The 19823-nt window shown below is 42.2% G+C and overlaps 1 protein-coding gene and 1 non-coding gene across 11 annotated transcripts in view; one reads left to right on the top strand and one right to left on the bottom strand.

The window, feature by feature from the left end:
* The window catches only part of PHLPP2 (PH domain and leucine rich repeat protein phosphatase 2), a 73996-nt gene continuing 54173 nt past the window's right edge, over positions 1–19823 (bottom strand). For 8 of the 10 annotated variants that reach the window (XM_077984482.1, XM_077984478.1, XM_001105985.5 and 5 more), the window contains 8 exons: positions 19294–19449; positions 15942–16142; positions 10725–10887; positions 10311–10441; positions 9090–9200; positions 7409–7603; positions 5124–5355; positions 1–2058 (listed from right to left, as the gene is read on the bottom strand). In XM_077984482.1, coding sequence (XP_077840608.1) covers positions 904–2058; positions 5124–5355; positions 7409–7603; positions 9090–9200; positions 10311–10441; positions 10725–10887; positions 15942–16142; positions 19294–19449 — 2344 coding nt within the window. In that variant the 3' untranslated portion in view covers positions 1–903. The remainder of the gene's footprint in view (positions 2059–5123; positions 5356–7408; positions 7604–9089; positions 9201–10310; positions 10442–10724; positions 10888–15941; positions 16143–19293; positions 19450–19823) is intronic. The other 2 variants (XM_015126565.3, XM_077984484.1) reach the window with 1 other exon arrangement.
* LOC114674566 (U6 spliceosomal RNA) lies at positions 18246–18349 on the top strand. The gene has a single exon (XR_003725711.2). It is a non-coding gene; the product is annotated as a U6 spliceosomal RNA (small nuclear RNA).

Below are 19823 nucleotides of genomic sequence, written 5' to 3'. Positions count from 1 at the left end.
TGAAAAGTGCTCTTATTACATTACATACATAAATTATGTTTGATTGGTTCTACATTTCCAACAGACATCATTTTGATAGGCTGTATTCTCGTAGAGAAGAATGAAAAGCCATGTGACTAGTCACATCACACCCCATTAGTCTGAGATAAGGTGATTTCTCTATCACAGAGATCCATCAGCAGCAATTAGTAAAGAGAATCGATCTTCACTTTTTTCCTCCACATAAATAGTCCCTTTCCTGCCCAGGCAGGCAAATTCTCAAAATGATCCTAGGAGAGAAAGGGTTAATGGCAGGTGGTAGGACTGACACAGAACAGCTGCTTTCTTCCCAGTACCCCTGGGAATTCCAATGCAGGTTAAATATCAAACTTAACACTGATGGTGGCTACTAGTTTATCCAGAGCCAGCCACTGATGGCTCTCACTCTTTTTGGCTCCAAGTTCAACCCCACACAGCTATGGTTTAGAAATGTAGAGGCAGGGCTGGGTGCGGTGGCTCGTGCCTGTAATCCCAGCACTTTGGGAGGCCAAGGAGGGTGGATCACCTGAGGTCAGGAGTTCAACACCAGCCTGGCCAACATGGTGAAACCCCATCTCTAAAAAAATACAAAAAAAAAAAAAAAAATTAGCTGGGCATGATGGCAGGTGCCTGTAATCCCAGCTACTCGGGAGGCTGAGACAGGAGAATGGCTTGAACCCAGGGGCGGAGGTCACAGTGACCCTAGATTGCACTATTGCACTCCAGCCTGAGCAACCAAGCGAGACTCCATCTCAAAAAAAAACAAAAACAAACAAACAAAAAAAAACCAAAACCAACAAAAAGAAATGTAGAGGCAGAATGCCTCTGGCAGGTTCCTACCCCAACCCTGCACAGCCTCCTCCCACACCGTGCCCAGTGGGGTGGTCACAGTGCTGTGTCAAACTCCTCCGGAGGCTCGGTCCGATCCTCTTCGTGGGGCTCAGGCTCGAGCCGGCTGTCCTGGTGCTGCTTCATTTGTTCCTTCACTTCTTCTTCCAGGTCACGAGGTACAACAAACTGATCCTCTGGTTCCATCTGAGTGGGGGCAGCAAAATAGCCAGTTTTCCTCTTGGGCACTTCTGTGGCCACTTCAATGAGGTTGAGGCTGTCCTCTAGGGGCACAATAGAGCCATTGGAGAGTTTCTTCCCATAGAGGCAGGAGGTGGAGGGAGACTTCTGTAACTCCATCCTGTCCTTGCTCATTGGCAGGACTATGCCACTATTCACACTGTTCTGTCTTCGGATCCCAAAACACGACCCTCTAGCATGTTCCTCAGAACACGGGGTAGGAGAACTCTCTCTGAGAGGGGGTGAGTTCTCCAGATCCCTCCCCCTGCAGCAGTGGATGTCTACTTCTACCTCTACCTTGCTGCCGTTGGTTATGACCCCCTCAACGGGCTGGTCATCATCACTGTCCAGGCCGTTGTCAGACTGGTTACTGGAGAAGGTAGCACAAGAAGGCTGGCGCTGAAACAGCCCAGAGGTGGGTGTTGGGTGGAGGCTGCAGCGCCGCTCTGGCCTCGGAAGCAAGGCAGTGTCCAGGCCCCCAGCATTATGCTCATCAGAAGCAGTGGACCCCACTTCACTGCTCACCTCTGAGGTGGACATCTCACTGCTGAACTCAGAGGCAATCCCACTGCTAGAGGATGGAGTGGCTGGCTTAGGGGCATCCTTGATACTGGTGGTTGAAGCAAATCCCACAGGACCTGGGAGGGTGAGCCCATTCATTTCACAAGTGCAGCCTTCCTCACCAATATTCAAATAAACCACCATCGCCCCTACGTTGTCCTGACAGCCATAGCTCTGTGCTAATGTGCACAGCTTCTTAGCAGCTGCTAATGGGTCTTGTACATGACGTACAGCATTGACAGCTTCTGTGTAGGACAAGTGTTCCCACAATGCTTTGTTTCCCAGAATCAGCAACTCATCTTGAATGGTCAGTGGAGTGGAAGATATGTGGGGCTTGGGGAGGATCCAAGGGTAGAGGTATGTACAGCCCAGCATCCGGGTACAGCAGGTTACCCCATTCACTTTGTTGTCCTAGAGAAGAGCAGGACACAAATTCTGAGAAACAAGCAACAATGATAGGCAACTTGGTATCTTTCTAGATCACAGTGCTTAGGGATCTACAATAAAACTGTGTATGATTTTTCCTATGGATTAGTGTAATTTTAAGTGGATGCACAGAAATAAATGTAGAGAAGTCTTAAAAGACAAAATACTATATGGTTATTATAGAGTCAAGTAAAAATAGGTAACTAAAAGGCACCACCATCCCAAAAGACGTTTGCTTTAACATGAAAAACAGGCCTCAGTACATCTATAAATAGAGAAACATGATAGAAAAACAACAAGCAGAACTATCATTAATTCTCTGTCACTAGTACTCTCAGAGAGGATGAAACAGAAAGGTCACTAAAAGTGATTTTTCACTTAAAGGGATATTAGCTGGGACTGAAAAGATACCAATGGTAAAGACAATCTTGGTAGTTAAGGCATCGAATAATCTCTAAGGTTATTCAGCCTAAAAAGGGAGAGTCTGAGACGTGCAGCATCATTGACCTATGCTCTGGGGACTGCACCAAGAATAAACAGCTGATCAAATCAAAATCTCTGTAATTCCAAACTTAGAGGAAACAGAGCAACCCTGCTTGCAGGCTGGGAATGCTCACAAGTCAGACACTTTGTAGTATTGATTTCAAGAAAAGAAAAAAATACAAAACAAAACTCTAAAGTCATCAATAAATTAATTTCATAGTTGCAGTTACCCTCTGGGAGAAGACCTGACCTTATCTGTCAGAATTTGTCATAAACTCTAAACTGTACTTTCTTCATCTGAAAAATGAAAATGGGAGTTTAACAACCACCCACTGAATCAGAAACTCTGGGGCTAGGGCCCACCAATTCATGGGAGTTACTGTTAAGATTAAGTAAAATAATAAAGGTATGGTGCTTGGCAAATAATGGACAAACAATAAATGTTTGTGGTTAAAATAACATTTATAAAAATACTTCCTACTTGTGTACAATCCCCTAAGAAAAATCTAAACATTGGCCAGGTGCGGTGGCTCATGCTTGTAATCCCAGCACTTTGGGAGGCTGAGGTGGGCAGATCATCTGAGATGGGAGTTCAAGACCAGACTGACCAACATGGAGAAACCCTGTCTCTACTAAAAACACAAAATTAGCCAGGCGTAGTGGCGCATAGGCGCCTACAGTCCCAGCTACTCGGGAGGCCAAGGCAGGAGACTCACTTGAACCCGGGAGGCAGAGATTGCGGTGAGCCAAGATAATGCCATTGCACTGCAGCCTAAGCAACAAGAATGAAGCTCTGCCTCAAAAAAAAAAAAAAAAAAAAAAAAAAAAAAGAATAAACATTATCCAAATTCTATAAAAAGACAAGTCAAACAAAAAGTTATCTGAAGCCAGGCGCAGTGGCATGTGCCTATAGTCCCAGCTACTCAGGAAGCTAAAGCAGAAAGATCACTTAATCCAGGAGTTCAAGTACAAACTGGGTAACACAGCAAGACTTTGTCTCTAAAAATAATGAAAAAGTTAAAATACTATCTTTTATCTTTCATTTGTTTTGACTGAGCTTCCCAAAACTAATGTCTCGTATTTCCAGAATCCTAATAGTATCAATCACTTAATAATGATGGTTTTTGATTTTTGTTTCCTTAGATGAACTTTAATACAGAATTCTGACAGAATAGTCCAGAAATGGACCCACACAAATACAGTCAACTGATCTCTGAAAAAAGAGCAAAGGTCATACAAATAGTCTTTTGACTATTTGTCTTTTCAACAAATGGTGCTGGAACAAGTGGACACCTACATGCAAAACACCAATATAGACAGGGAGCTTACACTTTTCACAAAAATTAACTCAAAACAGACCGTGGACCAAAATGTAAAACACAAAACTAAACTTCTAGAAGATAACATAGAAGAAAATCTAGGTGACCTTGGGTTTGGCCATGAGTTTTAGATACAACACCACAAGCACGATCCATGAGACAAAAACCGACAAGTGGGCCTTCATTAAAACTAAAAGCTCTGCAAAAAAACACTGTTAAAAGAATGGAAAGACAAGCCCCAGACTGGGAAAAAATATTTGCAAAACATGTATCTGATAAAGAACTTGTTTCCAAAATATACAAAGATTTTTTTTTCTTTTTTTTTTTTTTTGAGACGGAGTTTTGCTCTTGTCACCCAGGCTGGAATGCAGTGGTGCAATCTCGGCTCACCGCAACCTCCACCTCCCAGGTTCAAGCAATTCTCCTGCCTCAGCCTCCCGAGTAGCTGGGATTGCAGGCATGCGCCACCACGCCTGGCTTTTTTTTTTTTTTTTTTTTTTTTTTGTATTTTCAGTAGCGACAGGGCTTCTCCATGTTGGTCAGGCTGGTCTCAAACTCCTGACCTCATGTGATCTGCCCACCTTGGACTCCCAAAGTGCTGAGATTACAGGTATGAGCCACCGAGCCGGGCCTACAAAGACTCTTAAAACTCAACAATACAGAAACAAACAATCCAATTTACAGTTCTCAAAAGATCTGAACGGAATTCCACTTTGTGATAAACAATGTTCACAAGTAATTGCTAAAGTTTCTCTGAGAGCAAAATGTTAATTTCTAAAAAAGGAGAAAAGCTAAAAAACAGTAGAAATACTGATGTTTCATTATCAAAACAGAACACCAGCGCATACTACACCACATAGAGTATAAACACAGAACATTTTGAAACTTTGCATTTCAGAATGGAGATGTCAAACTAGAGAACTCTTTCTTCTATTTGGAATAACAAACCAGATGAGCTGGAAATTAGCTAAGGGGACATTTAACATCCATTTTACAAGCTAGCTATCAATATACAGGACGACAAATCAGGATTTTGTATTTCTAATTCACTTTGCTTCTTCTCTGTGCTAGTCACCGATCAGATTTTCTTCTAGGACTATAGCTGAAACCATCTGAATTGAACTTTTATCTGGATTGGATACAATTTACAGGACGTGATAGGAAGAAAATGGGCCTTCATCACCTATACACAAAGCAGCCTCCACTGGATCTGGGGAGCAGAAGTGACTGGCAGGGAGCGGAACACACCTCTGTGATGATGGCTTTTTGGTCCTTCACCCTTTGCGCCTCCTCTGGGTCCTGCTCCAGGCTGAAGACTTTAGAGAGGGGCACTGGCTTCCCACCTCGGCACAGGATTGCTTGACACGTGCCAACATTGGCTACAGTCAAGCTAAAGCTACTTGCTGGATCGGCAGTGTCAGGGCGAATGTAGCACAGGAGAGCGGAGGAGCCCAACTTCTGGCCAGCCATTCCTAATTTCCTGTTCAGAAAGAAAGAAAAAGAAGACGTGGTGGCTAGTTTTAGAGGAAAGTGGTGGTCCTGCACATACATCTTTTTTTTTTTTTTTTTGCCATGTGATCGAGAACCAGCCTGACCCTTATCCACCTAACTGCAGACTTGCTGTGGCTGATGGTGGTGAAGACAGTTCTGCCTCCATTCTCAGCTGAGGAAAAGGTTTACGAAAGGGAGAGAATCTACCTTTTGCATCTTTCTCCACAGCTTTTGTGTCTGATCAAAGACTTCCTCATTCAGGGGCTCTCAAACTTGAGCATATCAGAATCCCCTGAGGGCTTGTCAGAACAGGGACTGCTGGGCCCTAGCCCCAGAGTTTCTGAATCAGTGGGTAAGAGACTGGCCCAGCAAACTGCATTCCAAGAAATTTCTGGTGATTCTGAGGCTGCTGGTCCTAGAACAACACTTTGAGAACCACTCACTTAGGTTCTAAGTTCCTCGAGGGAAGGACCATGATTCTTGCATTTCCCCCATATGCAGGGCATCCACGCATATGTACTTGGAAACAATGTTAATGAGGAACAGACACTAGCAAAAGACCTAGTTTCAAATCCCAGCTCTGCCATTTTCTGGCTACAGACCCTCAGCAAGCGATTTCTCCAAGAAATTTCTCTGATAAAATATATAGCATGAAAAATACTTGCTACAGTTCCTGGCTCAAGAGTTGCTTCATAAATTGAGTTCCCTTTCCTAAACCCTTTATTTTGCAAAGTTTCTAGTTCAATTATACTACTGAAAAACAGACTCCTTCCTAACACTTCGCTTTTGTTATGACAGATAAAACTAGTTAGAGCCCATCCTGGCTAACATGGTGAAACCCCGTCTCTACTAAAAATGCAAAAAATTAGCTGGACGTGGTGGCAGGTGCCTGTAGCCCCAGCTACTCGGGAGGCTGAGGCAGGAGAATGGCGTGAACCCGGGAGGCGGAGCTTGCAGTGAGCCGAGGTTGCGCCACTGCACTCCAGCCTGGGGGACAGAGCAAGATTCCGTCTCAAAAAAGAAAAAAAAAAAACTAGTTCAAGCTCCAAGCTGTTCCATTTCAACCTGGATTATACAAGTTTACAACCAACCTCTCAGTTGTTTATATCCTTTATCTGTCCACCTGATATGCAAATACTCCATTACAGTTAGGTTATACAGATATCCTCGACTTACGATGGTTCAACTTAAGACTTTTTGACTTCATGATGGTGCAAAAGCAATACTGCATGCATTAAGTAGAAACTGTAATTTGTATTTTGATCTTTTCCTGGGCTAGTGACACGTGGTACGACATTCTCTCATGATGCTGGGCAGAGGTAGCAAGCCATAGCTCCCAGTCAGCCACTTGATCACAAGGGTAAACAACCAATACAGTACCCTGTGTCACCACATGATTTTGCCCAACTATAAGCTAATGGGTAAGCATTCCAAGCACATTTAACGTAGGCTAAGTGAAGCCATGATGTTTGGTAAGTTAGGTGTATTAAATGTAGTTTCTACTTATCACATTTTCAAATTATGATGGGTTTATCAGGATGTAACCCTATTCGAAGTTGAGGAGCATCTGTATAGGGTTTTTGCCTTTAAGTGGCTTAGACTTTACTTAGAAGATGAGTTCGGTAAAACCCCAGAAAGAGGTATTCTAAACCTATGAATCTCATAAGTATTTGGTTAACTCTTTCGTAGGTCACTGACTCCTTGGACAATCTTATGAAAGCTGACCACCTTCCTCCTCAAAATGTACAACCACATATATATACACACACAACCTTTTGCACATAAATTTTGGGCTTCCCAGATCCTCAGCAGCCTTTGGATTCAACAGAGAAAACAGATGACCCCACGGACTTTTGAAAGAGCCAAAGTCCCCACACTCCATGCTCATATAGAGAATGATCATAGAAGACAACAACGTGAGTTCTTTCCTTGATCCTGTATCCATAATTTAGACCCTAATTTAGACCCTGACCTTTTGGTTTAGAAAGACATACTTTCCAAATGTAGAACTGAGTTAGGGATTTTTCAACCCACCTGCTTACCTGTGAGATACCAAGAAGGTGTTAGCCATGAAAACTGTGTCATTAGTCGACTGCTGTACCTCTTCTAAAAGCACATCTGCCATCGTACACTGCAGCAGGCGTGGGAGCTCCTCATTTCGGTCCCCATCAAACATGCCATACACAGCTCCCACCCCCTCTGCAAAGTTATCCATAGCAAGCGCTGAGACACACAGCCTACAACAGAAACATGAGAAACACAATCAACAAAAAAAGTTACTGGTAAAATATTATTCTTCAGGGAGCATTCTTTTTTTTTTTTTTTTTTTGAGATTTTTTTTTTTTTGAGAGGGAGTCTGGTACTGTCGCCCAGACTGGAGTGCAGTGGCACAATCTTGGCTCACTACAAGCTCTACCTCCCAGGTTCATGCCATTCTCCTGCCTCAGCCTCCTGAGTAGTTGGGACTACAGGCACCAGCCACCACGCCCACCTAATTTTTTTGTATTTTTAGTAGAAATGGGGTTTCACCGTGTTACCCAGGATGGTCTCGATCTCCTGACCTTATGATCTGCCCACCTCGGCCTCCCAAAGTGCTGGGATTACAGGCGTGAGCCACTGTGCCTGGCCGGGAGCATTCTTTTAAAACATAAGTATTGGCTGGGCGCGGTGGCTCACGTCTGTAATCCCAGCACTTTGGGAGGCCGAGGCGGGTGGATCACGAGGTCAGGAGATCCAGACCATCCTGGCTAACACGGTGAAACTCCGTCTCTACTAAAAATAGAAAAAATTAGTTGGGCGTGGTGGTGGGCGCCTGTAGTCCCAGCTACTCGGGAGGCTGAGGCAGGAGAATGGCGTGAACCTGGGAGGTGGAGCTTGCAGTGAGCCGAGATCGTGCCACTGCACTCCAGTCTGGAGACACAGCGAGACTCCGTCTCAAAAAAAAAAAAACAAAAAACAAAAAACATAAGTATTAACTAAAGGTGGTGAAGACCAGAAGCAAATCGTAATCTACACATAAGAAAAGTCCCTAGACATAATTAAGCTACATCTGAAAAAGCTAATGCCCTAAGGAAAGGGAAAACAGCCGCATTCATGGGCAGTACATATTAGCTTTGCAATGCTGCCAAAGGCTGGTAAGATAAAACACTTGCTCTTAGTAGTGACTAAGGATTACTTTTGTCAAGGCCCATCAGCCAAAGACCACCAGAGCACACCTAAGGTTGAAAAAGTTGAGTTTATTACTCCTTATAGCAAATGAGAGTGCACCCCATGGAACCTTGGGGTATACAGGTAAGGGGTGCTAAAAAGAACCCACTACAGGGTTTGGACTTTGGTTCGGTCACTTTGGGGAAGGTCTAAGGAAGAGGATCATACTAGACTGGGTGTCATCAGAAAGTGGGGCCATTCTATGGCTGGGTATAAATCTTATCTATAGGGAAGGAAAATTAGCAGGAGGATAAAGCTGTAACTGGTAAAGAAAGTAGCATCTACCCATCTTAGCCATGAAAGAGGGTGTTTGGTATTCTGTTGACTGCACATTTGTGTTGTTTTTGTCTTAAAACTTTATCATGATCTCAAAGGGATCTTATCTGACACTGATGTTCTATGATTTGTTTATGTACAACAGAACAACATGGCCTAGCTATTATGAGCATCAGGCCAGTTCTCAGACGCCAGGGGCTGCCTTTTTTCTTTCTCAGTCTCCACGGCCAATATACTCACTTATTTCTCTGCCCTGCCATCTCAGCCAGTCCATGGCTCCAGAAAGTTGATGTAACTGTAGAATCTGTGGTTGGCAAAGGTTTCTGATCAATTTTCAGAGTTGTGATATGGCTGTGGGAGGTGAAGGAAGATTAAACCATATATTCTTCTGTATTTTACAAAAAACTATCCCAACAATAGTATTATTCTATTTTATTTTATTTTATTTTATTTTTGGAGACGGAGTCTCCCTCTTGTCACAGAGGCTGGAGTGCAGTGGCGTGACCTCGTCTCACTGCAACTTCTGCTTCCCGGGTTCAAGCAATTTTCCTGCTTCAGCCTCCTGAGCAGCTGAGATTACAGGTGCATGCCACCGTGCCCGGCTAACTTTTGTATTTCCTTATTCTTTTGTTTTTTTGAGACAGAGTCTCCCTCTGTTGCCCAGGCTGGAGTGCAGTGGCGCAATATCGGCTCACTGCAACCTTTGTTTCCTGGGTTCAAACGATTCTCCTGCCTCAGTCTCCCGAGTAGCTGGGATTACAGGTGCCTGCCACAACAACCAGCTAATTTCCGTACTTTTAGTAGAGATGGGGTTTCAACATATTGGGCAGGCTGGTCTCGAACTCCTGACCTCAAGTGATCTGCCCACCTCGGCCTCCCAAAGTGCTGGAATTACAGGCGTGAGCCACTGCACCCGGCCAACAGTAATATATCTTTTAATAAAATAATCTATGGACAGCCTAAGATTCATTTCCAGAAAGACTGATGAAAATAGTATGCTTAACTACTGGCAAAGAAGGAGGGGAGAGAAAGGAAAGGGGTAAGAGGATCAAAGGGGTAGGAGTTTCAATCAAAAACTAAGCACAACAAAGATTTCCAAGTTTTAGCCAACCATCTATTTATGTTAAGTATTTTGATACAATGAAGTCTTGGTACAATGGATGAACTTGCATTGTCTCTTAGATGTTATATAATCTGTGCCACCTAAAACATCTATGCCTGTTGTGAAAATATTCAGTATGTGGGTGGGTAGTAGCCATGGAGTAGTCCTAATATAAACAGATTGACTACTGGATACAACATCTATTCATAACTTAATCAAAGAAGAGAACCTAGGGGCTTTATGGCCTAAATTCATTCTGTTCCTTTCATTAATAGAGATCTCCATAGTACTAAGAAAGACTTACACATGGCTGGTGGGCCTAAGAGCACATAGAGATTCCATTTCAAATTTTTTCCTACCTAAATATGTCCAGTGTCTTGTGTTCCAGAACCAGATTTGTATTTCCAGTCAGGTCAAGGTCTTGTAATGTAGCAGGCAAAGCCTCTGGAATCAGGATTTCTGTCAAGTCATTGCAACTTAGGTCTACAAACTAAGAAAAAATAGAGAAATCAAAAGAAAATACATCATAGAGACTTAGTTCTTTACTCCCAAGTGTCCAATCTCTTACTATATCCCCAAAGAGGAACTTAATTTCTTCCCAGGAATTCATTACATACACTCTGGTCCCAAACCAGAATACATGAGAAGACAATAATATTTTTCCTTATGAGAATGATCTCATTCACACTCCTTTCTTCTTTATAAAAGAATAACCTCATTCACTCTCCTGCCGTTTCCCCCAATAAGGACATCATTCCAGCACACCGAAGTACCTGGATCTGAGGCAACTGCAGTATTTCTGGGAAAATGCTGATGTTGTTGGAGTGTGCAACAAGGGTGTGCAGCCTTTTGCAGTTTGCTATGGTTGTGGGAATGGTTTTAAGCTTGTTGCCACTTAGGTTCAGTTCCTCCAATTGCTCCAATTTATTTAGTTTGCTGAAAAAGAAACACTAGAATACTAGAATGCACCAAGACTGAGCAGCTGCCAAGGAAGTGCTATTCAGAGTACAGAAGGCCGACACGGTCCACTGCCAGATGACTGGTGAGAAATGAAACTGATACCAGGAATACCAGGAAAGGCAACGGCTCAAGAAGGTAACTACTCCTGCTATAACTAAGCCTGATCTCCCTCAGTGTGTTTCAAGGGCTGTTGGATCTTGTGGGCAGGAACATCTTCCTGTTACCTAATGTACAGAAAGTGGCTGGAAAAGGAGTGGCCTCAAATTGGGGGTTAGTTTTGTTGCTTGCTATACCACTTAGTATTTAGCAGCAAAATGCTAAGTAAGTCAATGTCAGCAGTCTTCAATACCCTCAGCTGTAAAACATGAGGTTGTACTAAATCATCACTAAGATTCTTTTTTTATTTTTTTGAGACGGAGTTTCACTCTTCTTGCCCAGTTTGGAGTGCAATGGTCTGATTTTGGCTCATCGCAACCTCTGCCTCCCGGATTCAAGCAATTCTCCTGCCTCAGCCTCCCGAATAGCTGGGATTACAGGTATGCGCCACCACGCCTGGCTGATTTTGTATTTTTAGTAGAAACGGGGTTTCTCTATGTTGGCCAGGCTGGTCTCGAACTCCCGACCTCAGGTGATCTGCCCACCTCAGCCTCCCAAAGTGCTGGGATTATAGGTGTGAGCCACCACGCCCAGCCCATCGCTAAGATTCTTTTCAGTTTTAAATCTCTACACTTACCCATTCATGACATTAACTCATCTCCACTAAACATTTATCAAGTTCTTATTATATACACAGCACTGTGCTGTGAGGCAAGTGATTCACACTGTTCCATGACTGAGCAAAGCTTTCTACATGGTAAGCAAAATACCTTAAGTAAGACTAACACCTTTAGGTTATTACAAAGTATTCTAATTTATTTTGATTTATTGGTTTAAAAATTATAAAAATAATCAACTGCTGTTAACATGGAGAGAACATCTGCAAAATAAAGAAAAGAAATTGCCAATACCAGCAATCTGAAAGAATTACTTTTATCATTTTGCTGAATTTCCTACCAAATATTTGTTTTTACATAAATTTTGTATCTTGCCTTTTTCATACATCGTAAATAATTTCTACTCCTAGAAATTTCATATTTTTAAATGACTAAGCTTTGTAAATTATAATTATTTTTTCTGATAATAATATATACTCACTGAAAAAAACTGAAAAATAGAGACAAACAGGAAAAAACATCTTTTAATGCTACTGCCAAAGATAATCTCTGATAACATTTTGGTAGATAGTATTCTTGTCTTTCTTAAGGAATGAAACTATACTTTTCAAATTAAAAAATGGTATTATAGGCCAGGTAGGTGTGGTGGCTCACACCTGTAATTCCAGTACTTTCAGAGGCTAAGGCAGGTGAATTGCTTGAGCCCAGGAGTTTAAGGATGCAATGAGTTATTGCTGCACCACTGCACACCAGCCTGAGCGACACAAGACTCTGTCTCAAAAACAAAAACAAAAAAAGGTACTATATTATATACATTGTATTTATGACTTTCTTTTACTTAACAATATATTTTTAAAGTGTTCCCATGTCCAAATCTCACGTTGTTTTCCCTTATCCTGCCTGGATTTTTCTGACTTGTAAATAGAAATGCAGCCTCCTCACTCAGTTTCTTACTCAGTACCCAGAACTGTGCTAGATTCTGAAAATAGTTCAAAGGAAACAAACAAGATTCGTATTGGGCCTATACAATTATAACACTGCTCAGGAAATGAACTGATAGTGGATTTGCTATTTAGTAGAGAACACTCATTTTTAAAAATATGTTGTTCCTAAATTCCACTGTTTTATTATATATATTTAGATTACTCTATTTTTTGTGATGTTAATTCTTGTCTTTTTTTTTTTTTTTTTTTTTTTTTTTGAGATGGAGTCCCGCTCTGTTGCCCAGGCTGGAATACAATGGCACGATCTCACTCACTGCAACCTCCACCTCCCAGGTTCAAGCAATTCTGATGCCTTGGCCTCCTGAGTAGCTGGGATTACAGGCAGACACACGCCGCCACCACACTCGGTTAATTTTTGTATTTTTAGTAGAGACGGGTTTCACCATGTTGCCTAAGCTGGTCTTAAATTCCTGATCTCAAGTGATCCACCCACCTCAGCTTCCCAAAGTGCTGGGATTACAGGCATGAGCCATCGTGCCCAGCCTAATTCTTGTCTTTATTACTAACTTTTTTTCATTTTCTTTGATATAAGTTTTATATCAACCTGCTTTTGACCCCTCCAACAATAAAAGTGTCATCAAATTAGGTGAGATTCATAGTTTTACAGCATTATGCAGCTAATTATGTATCATCCAACAGCTTCATAAACTAATATGTCAGTGGTCCATTATTTTCACTTTATATGAACATATTTGAGGTCAATTAGGTTAATCTGGTAACATTTCAAGAGATCTACCACACCCTGAAATTAAGATTCTGCATTCATTTTAGAAGTCACTAAAAAAAATAAAAACAAAAAGTAAAAAGCTATTGTTTGAATTTTTTCAAGGAGGCTGACCAGGCACAGTGGCTCACACCTATAATCCCAACATTTTGGTAGGCTAAGGTGAGATGATCACTTGAGGCCGGGAGTTCAAGACCAGCCTGGACATACCGAGACCCCCCCACCTCTACAAGTTTTGTTTTGTTTTTTTGAGATGGAGTCTTGCTCCGTTGCCAGGCTGGAGTTGCAGTGGTACGATCTCAGCTCACTGCAACCTCTGCCTCCTGGGTTCAAGTGATTCTCCTGCCTCAGCCTTCTGAGTGGCTGGGATTACAGGCGCCCACCACAACGCCTGGCTAATTTTCATATTTTTAGTAGATACAGGGTTTCACCATGTTGGCCAGGCTGGTCTTGATCTTTTGACCTCGTGATCCGCCTGCCTCGCCCTGCCAAAGTTCTGGGATTACAGGCGTAAGCTGCTACACCCAGCCTCTACAAGTTTTTGTTTAAAAAATTAGTCAGGTATGGGCTGGACGCAGTGGCTCACACCTGTAATCCCAGTACATTGAGAGGACAAGGCAGACGGATCACAAGGTCAAGAGTTTGAGACCAGCCTGGTCAACATGGTGGAACCTTGTCTCTACAAAAATACAAAAAATTAGCTGGGTGTGGTGGCACATGCCTGTAATCCCAGCTACTTGGGAGGCTGAGGCAGGAGAATCACTTGAACCTGGGAGGCAAAGGTTGCAGTGAGCCGAGACCGCACCACAGCACTCCAGCTGGCCAACAGAGCAAGACTCCATCTCAAAAAAAAAAAAAGTAGTTGGGTGTGGCGGTGCATGCCTGTAGTCCCATCTCCTTGGAAGGTTGAGGCAGGAGAATCACTCGAACTGCAATCAAGTTTCTCCTGTGTATTTTCTTAAGCTCTATCTCACTTTGTAAATGGTAAATGTTCATAAAAATTAAAATTTTATACTTTACATACATATAATTTCATCAAAAATTATTAATATCAAATGTCATTGCCCCATGTTCTTAGTTTTTGAAAATATTATTTTTGGCCGGGTGCGGTGGCTCAAGCCTGTAATCCCAGCACTTTGGGAGGCCGAGACGGGCGGATCACGAGGTCAGGAGATCGAGACCATCCTGGCTAACACGGTGAAACCCCGTCTCTACGAAAAAATACAAAAAAATAGCCGGGCGAGGTGGCGGGTGCCTGTAGTCCCAGCTACTCAGGAGGCTGAGGCAGGAGAATGGCGTAGACCCGGGAGGCGGAGCTTGCAGTGAGCTGAGATCCGGCCACTGCACTCCAGCCTGGGCAAGAGAGAGAGATTCCATCTCAAAAAAAAAAAAAAAAAAAGAAAATATTATTTTTAATGACTACTTTCATGGCATAGATTTTTCTGGTGTTAAATTTTCCAAGTTTTAGCTGGTCATGGTGGCATGCGTCTGCAGTCTCAGGTATTTGAGAGGCAGAGGTAGGAGAATCACTTCAGCCCAGGAGTTCGAGACCAGCCTGGACAACGTAATGAGATCCCCTCTCTTAAAAAAAAAAAAAGTTCTAAAGTTGCTGTTTTAACCAAATGTATTTTGAAAGGTATTTACTTATCCACTGACACTGTCTCAAACTTTGACAGCATTAAACAACTTTCTTACGTGTTCTTATAGGTGTAGCCTGGCTAACTACTATTCATCTCTTCCTTCAGGGAGCCTAACCTCATCCCCAGGCTCTGTGCAACGTGACTGGCAATGTGTGCATATCTTCTTCAACACCCTGCCTTTCTATTTATTTTATTTATTTAGTAATTTTTTGAGACAGAGTCTCACTTTGTCGCCCAGGCTGGAGTGCAGTGGCACCATCTTGGCTCACTGCAACCTCCGCCTCCAGGGTTCAAGCAATTCTCCTGCCTCAGCCTCCTGAGTAGCTGTGATTACAGGCATCTGCCACCACATATGGCTAATTTTTTTGTATTTTTAGTAGAGACGGGTTTCACCATATTGCCCTGGCTGGTCTCAAACTCACGAACCTGTGATCCGCCCGCCTTGGTTTCCCAAAGTGTTGGGATTACAGGCATGAGCCACCACTCCCAGCCAAACACCCTACCTTTCTTAGACTGCACTGCAACTGCCTATCCACTTATTTCCCCAATTTGACTGTACATGCCTAGAGGACAGAGACTGTAACTGTTACACAATATTTGACATACAGTAAGCATTCCATTTTTGTACTATGAATAAATAATAGTATTTTATAAAACAATGCTGACAAGAGAAAAGAAAAAATTGTCTTCAGAATGTGTTTCATAAGCCTGTACTTTTCTAGATTGAGTATTAGACCATAATTAAGTAGTCACAACTAAAAATAAAACATATTTTAGCAACAGGGTACTAACTATTAAGATGAGATTTTGCCACTCAACTAGTAAAATCATAGCATCTGTAAGTCAGTCAACGTAAACAAAGAGTCATAGTCAGATGGCTATATTTTTTCTGACAAATGTAGAATTAACGTTGTGTATTTGAAATGAACAAAGTCTGCATTCATTTTACCTTGCAGGAAAGGTCTGTAACTGATTGTTTGCAAGGTGCAAGATTCGCAGGTGCGGGTGCCCCACCAGGACAGGTATGCACTGATCCGTCAGGAGATTGTTGGTCAGATAAAGCAGCTGCAACATACTCAAACTCTCCTCGCCAGTGCAGGCGGATGGTAAAGACTCCAGACTATTTGCAGATGCATTCAAGTATCTGAGACTGACAGAACACACACAGATCATCACCTCCTTTATTTGTTGCCTTCCTATATAGAAACCATCATGTCACCTCAGTATGGAATGCTGCCATTCCAAGCTCCCAAATGGAAAAAAAAAAAAAACATTCTCCAAGTGGTTTTTCTCTAATTGATCCTATTCAACCCAAAGTTCCTTTTACTCAATTCATGCAAACCAAGTAGAGAGAAAAAAGTACAAGCCTGGTTGTTTTCCCAGGCTTCTGGAGTGCCTGATTCAAACCTAACTTCATCTTTTACTGCCAAACTGCCTACTGAAAGGATGTTGCTGAATATCATGTTCACATATTTCTGAACTACAAATACACCATTTAGAAAAACTTTTGTCTGGGCCGGGCCCGGTGGCTCACGCCTATAATCTCAACACTTTGGGAGGCCAAGGTGGGTGGATCACAAGGTCAAGAGATCAACACCATCTTGGCCAACATGGTGAAACCCTGTCTCTACTAAAAAAAAAAAAATATATATATATAAAAATTAGCTGGGGTGTGGTGGAGTGCTCCTGTAGTCCCAGCTACTCAGGAGGCTGAGGCAGGAGAATTGCTTGAACCCAGGAGGCGGAGGTTGCAGTGAGCCGAGATCACACCACTGCACTCCAGCCTGGTGACCGAGCTAGACTATGTCTCAAAAAAAAAAAAAAAAAAAAAAAAAAGAAATTATACTTCCACAAGAAGACTATTAAGAATGCCAGTTTGGGCCGGGCGCGGTGGCTCAAGCCTGTAATCCCAGCACTTTGGGAGGCCGAGACGGGCGGATCACGAGGTCAGGAAATCGAGACCATCCTGGCGAACACGGTGAAACCCCATCTCTACTAAAAAAATACAAAAAACTAGCCGGGCGAGGTGGCGGGCGCCTGTAGTCCCAGCTACACAGGAGGCTGAGGCAGGAGAATGGCGTAAACCAGGGAGGCGGAGCTTGCAGTGAGCTGAGATCCGGCCACTGCGCTCCAGCCCCAGTGACAGAGCGAGACTCCGTCTCAAAAAAAAAAAAAAAAAAAAGAATGCCAGTTTGTCACACATTTGTCAACTGTCAACACTGAATATTACAAATCCATTTTAATCTTTGCCAATCTAATAGACAAAACATGGAATAATTTAAAAATTTGCCTAACATAGTATTTGGTATATACAGAACATTCTCTTTTTTTTTTTTTTTTTTTTTTTGAGATGGAGTCTCACTCTGTCACCCAGGCTGGAGTACAGTGGCGCGATCTCGGCTCACTACAAGCTCCGCCTCCCAGGTTCACGCCATTCCCCTGCCTCAGCCTCCCGAGCAGCTGGGACTACAGGCGCCCGCCACCACGCGCAGCTGAATTTTTGTATTTTTAGTAAAGACGGGGTTTCACCGTGTTAGCCAGGATGGTCTCAATCTCCTGACCTCATGATCCGCCTGCCTCAGCCTCCCAAAGTGCTGGGATTACAGGTGTGAGCCACCGCGCCCAGTCCAGAACATTCTCAATAAAAGGCAGCTATTATTATTAAACTTGTGTGTTCTCAGGTCTTCTTCATGTTGTATGATCCATAATCCCTAATTCACTTTTTATATTGAAATATAAGTTTTACATAACGAATTAGCTTTTAAGCTAATGGTGGGTACTGTGTGTCTGCTTGTGTTGTGGTCTCAACAAAGCTCTGTCCAGAGTTAGCATTAAATAAATACCACTGACAGTTCACTACAGCTAAGTTACTCACTACAGATTCTAAGGTTGTAGACTAATTTTATTCAGACTATCATGAGGACCAAATGCAGCATTATGCATTGCTAACAAACATTTGTAGATTAACAACTGCATCAAGACTCCATATAAATGTTACATAAAGAAAATTTCCTTTAAATACTTTTTAGAATTTCCAAAGATTTTATTCTGAAGAATATGCAACCAACTGTATTATACATTAAGAGATGTATAAGCTGCTAAAGAGAGAACAAGCCAGACAACCGTGGGCTGAACAGTTTTTTACGTCTCCTGTTCATTTACTACTGTTCATCTCTGTTTTCTCCATTTCTAAATTGAAGACAATATTGCCTTCTCCATATTGTAGAAAAATATAATTAAAAACCAGTTTTCAGTGCTCGCTTTGGCAGCACATATACTAAAACTGGAACGATATAGAGATTAGCAAGGACTCTGAGCAAGAATAACAGGCAAATTTGTGAACCATTCCATATTTGAAAAAAAAACAAAAAACCAGTTTTCAGGTTGGATGCAGTGGCTCATGCCTGTTAATCCCAACACTTTGAGAGGCCAAGGCAGGCAGATCACTTGAGTCTAGGAGTTTGAGACCCGCTTGAACAAAATGGTGAAACCCTGTCTCTACAAAAAATAAAATTAGCCAGGTGTGGTGGTGCATGACTGTGGTCCCAACTACTTAGAAGGCTAAGGAGGAAGGATCACTTAGACCCAGGAGGTCAAGGCTGCAGTGAGCTATGATTGCACCACTGCACTCCGGCCCAAGTGACAGAGTGAAATCATGTCTCTAAAAAAAAAAAAAAACCCACAAAAACAAACAAACCCCACAAAACTAGCTTTCACTTAAAGGTGATGTACACATTAGGTAAACCTGATTACAGGCCTAACATGTCATCTATTTGTTAATTTATAGTGAGAAGGCAAATGACATCTTTTGGAAGGACATCCCCTGTAAATACAGTTTTCAAAAAGTACCCAAAAAGCTTGCACATATTCAAAGGCAGTCTGGTAAAGCTAGAAGTAAAAACCAAATTAATTTTAGTGGTATGTCCTTTTCTCTCCAATGCAAAAGCTCTAAATTGCCCAAAGAAGCCACAGCAGAATGTTATTTATCTTTAAATATCATAACTGTATTCATTTTCAGAGATGAAAGCCTGAATTTTCTCAACCTTTCTGAAATTGTTTACAACACAGAAACCACTTTAAGGATTTGACAGTTATTTCAACTAGGAATTGCTGCCTCATAAAACACTGTCATATTTTGTTTCATTGCAAATTGCAAAAAATTGCAAATAAGTCTCCACCCATAGTTGGACTATAGGTAAACTCTCTGTAAATACAGTTCCAAAGGTCACTTCAATGATAAGTTACTGTAGTCTGTTCAGCCAATGATTCTGCTCTTCCAAAAAAAATCCTATGGTACTTACTTTAAGGCCTTGGAGAAGAGGGTGTCTGGCAGCCTCGTGAGTGCATTATGCTGAAGATCCAACACTTCGAGGGGGATGTGCTCTACCAGTGTTGGGAGGTTTTGCACGTGATTGTGTCCTAGCATCAGTTTTCTAAGACTCAAGCTACTCAGAATTCTAGGGGGGAAACATACAAACAAACAAATAAAAAACTTAGTTAACTCATTCTTTCTGAGGCTGTCCTGGCCCATTTAACTGAACTCAGTTAACTTACAGAAACATATTCTCTTAGACCGTATACTCACTGACAAGTGCCTGAGCCAAGAAAGCAGCTATGACCATATGTTTACCTACCACCCACCAGGAAGTCATTAAGGTCATTCTGAGAAAAGGTGAATTAATAAAGGCAAACAGCACAGAGAAGATCTAAACTAAAAAGGCAAATTTTAGAATAAATCAATTTAGATTTTAAGTCTAAGCAGCACCAAAAATTCAGTATATTAACACATCTTGTGAATAAATTCATAACATTTCACTACAATAAAAACTAC

The sequence above is a fragment of the Macaca mulatta genome, chromosome 20 (assembly GCF_049350105.2).
Source record: "Macaca mulatta isolate MMU2019108-1 chromosome 20, T2T-MMU8v2.0, whole genome shotgun sequence".
Taxonomy (NCBI): Eukaryota; Metazoa; Chordata; class Mammalia; order Primates; family Cercopithecidae; genus Macaca; species Macaca mulatta.
Note: the sequence above shows the minus strand (reverse complement) of the source record. Positions and strands in the feature narration are given on the sequence as shown.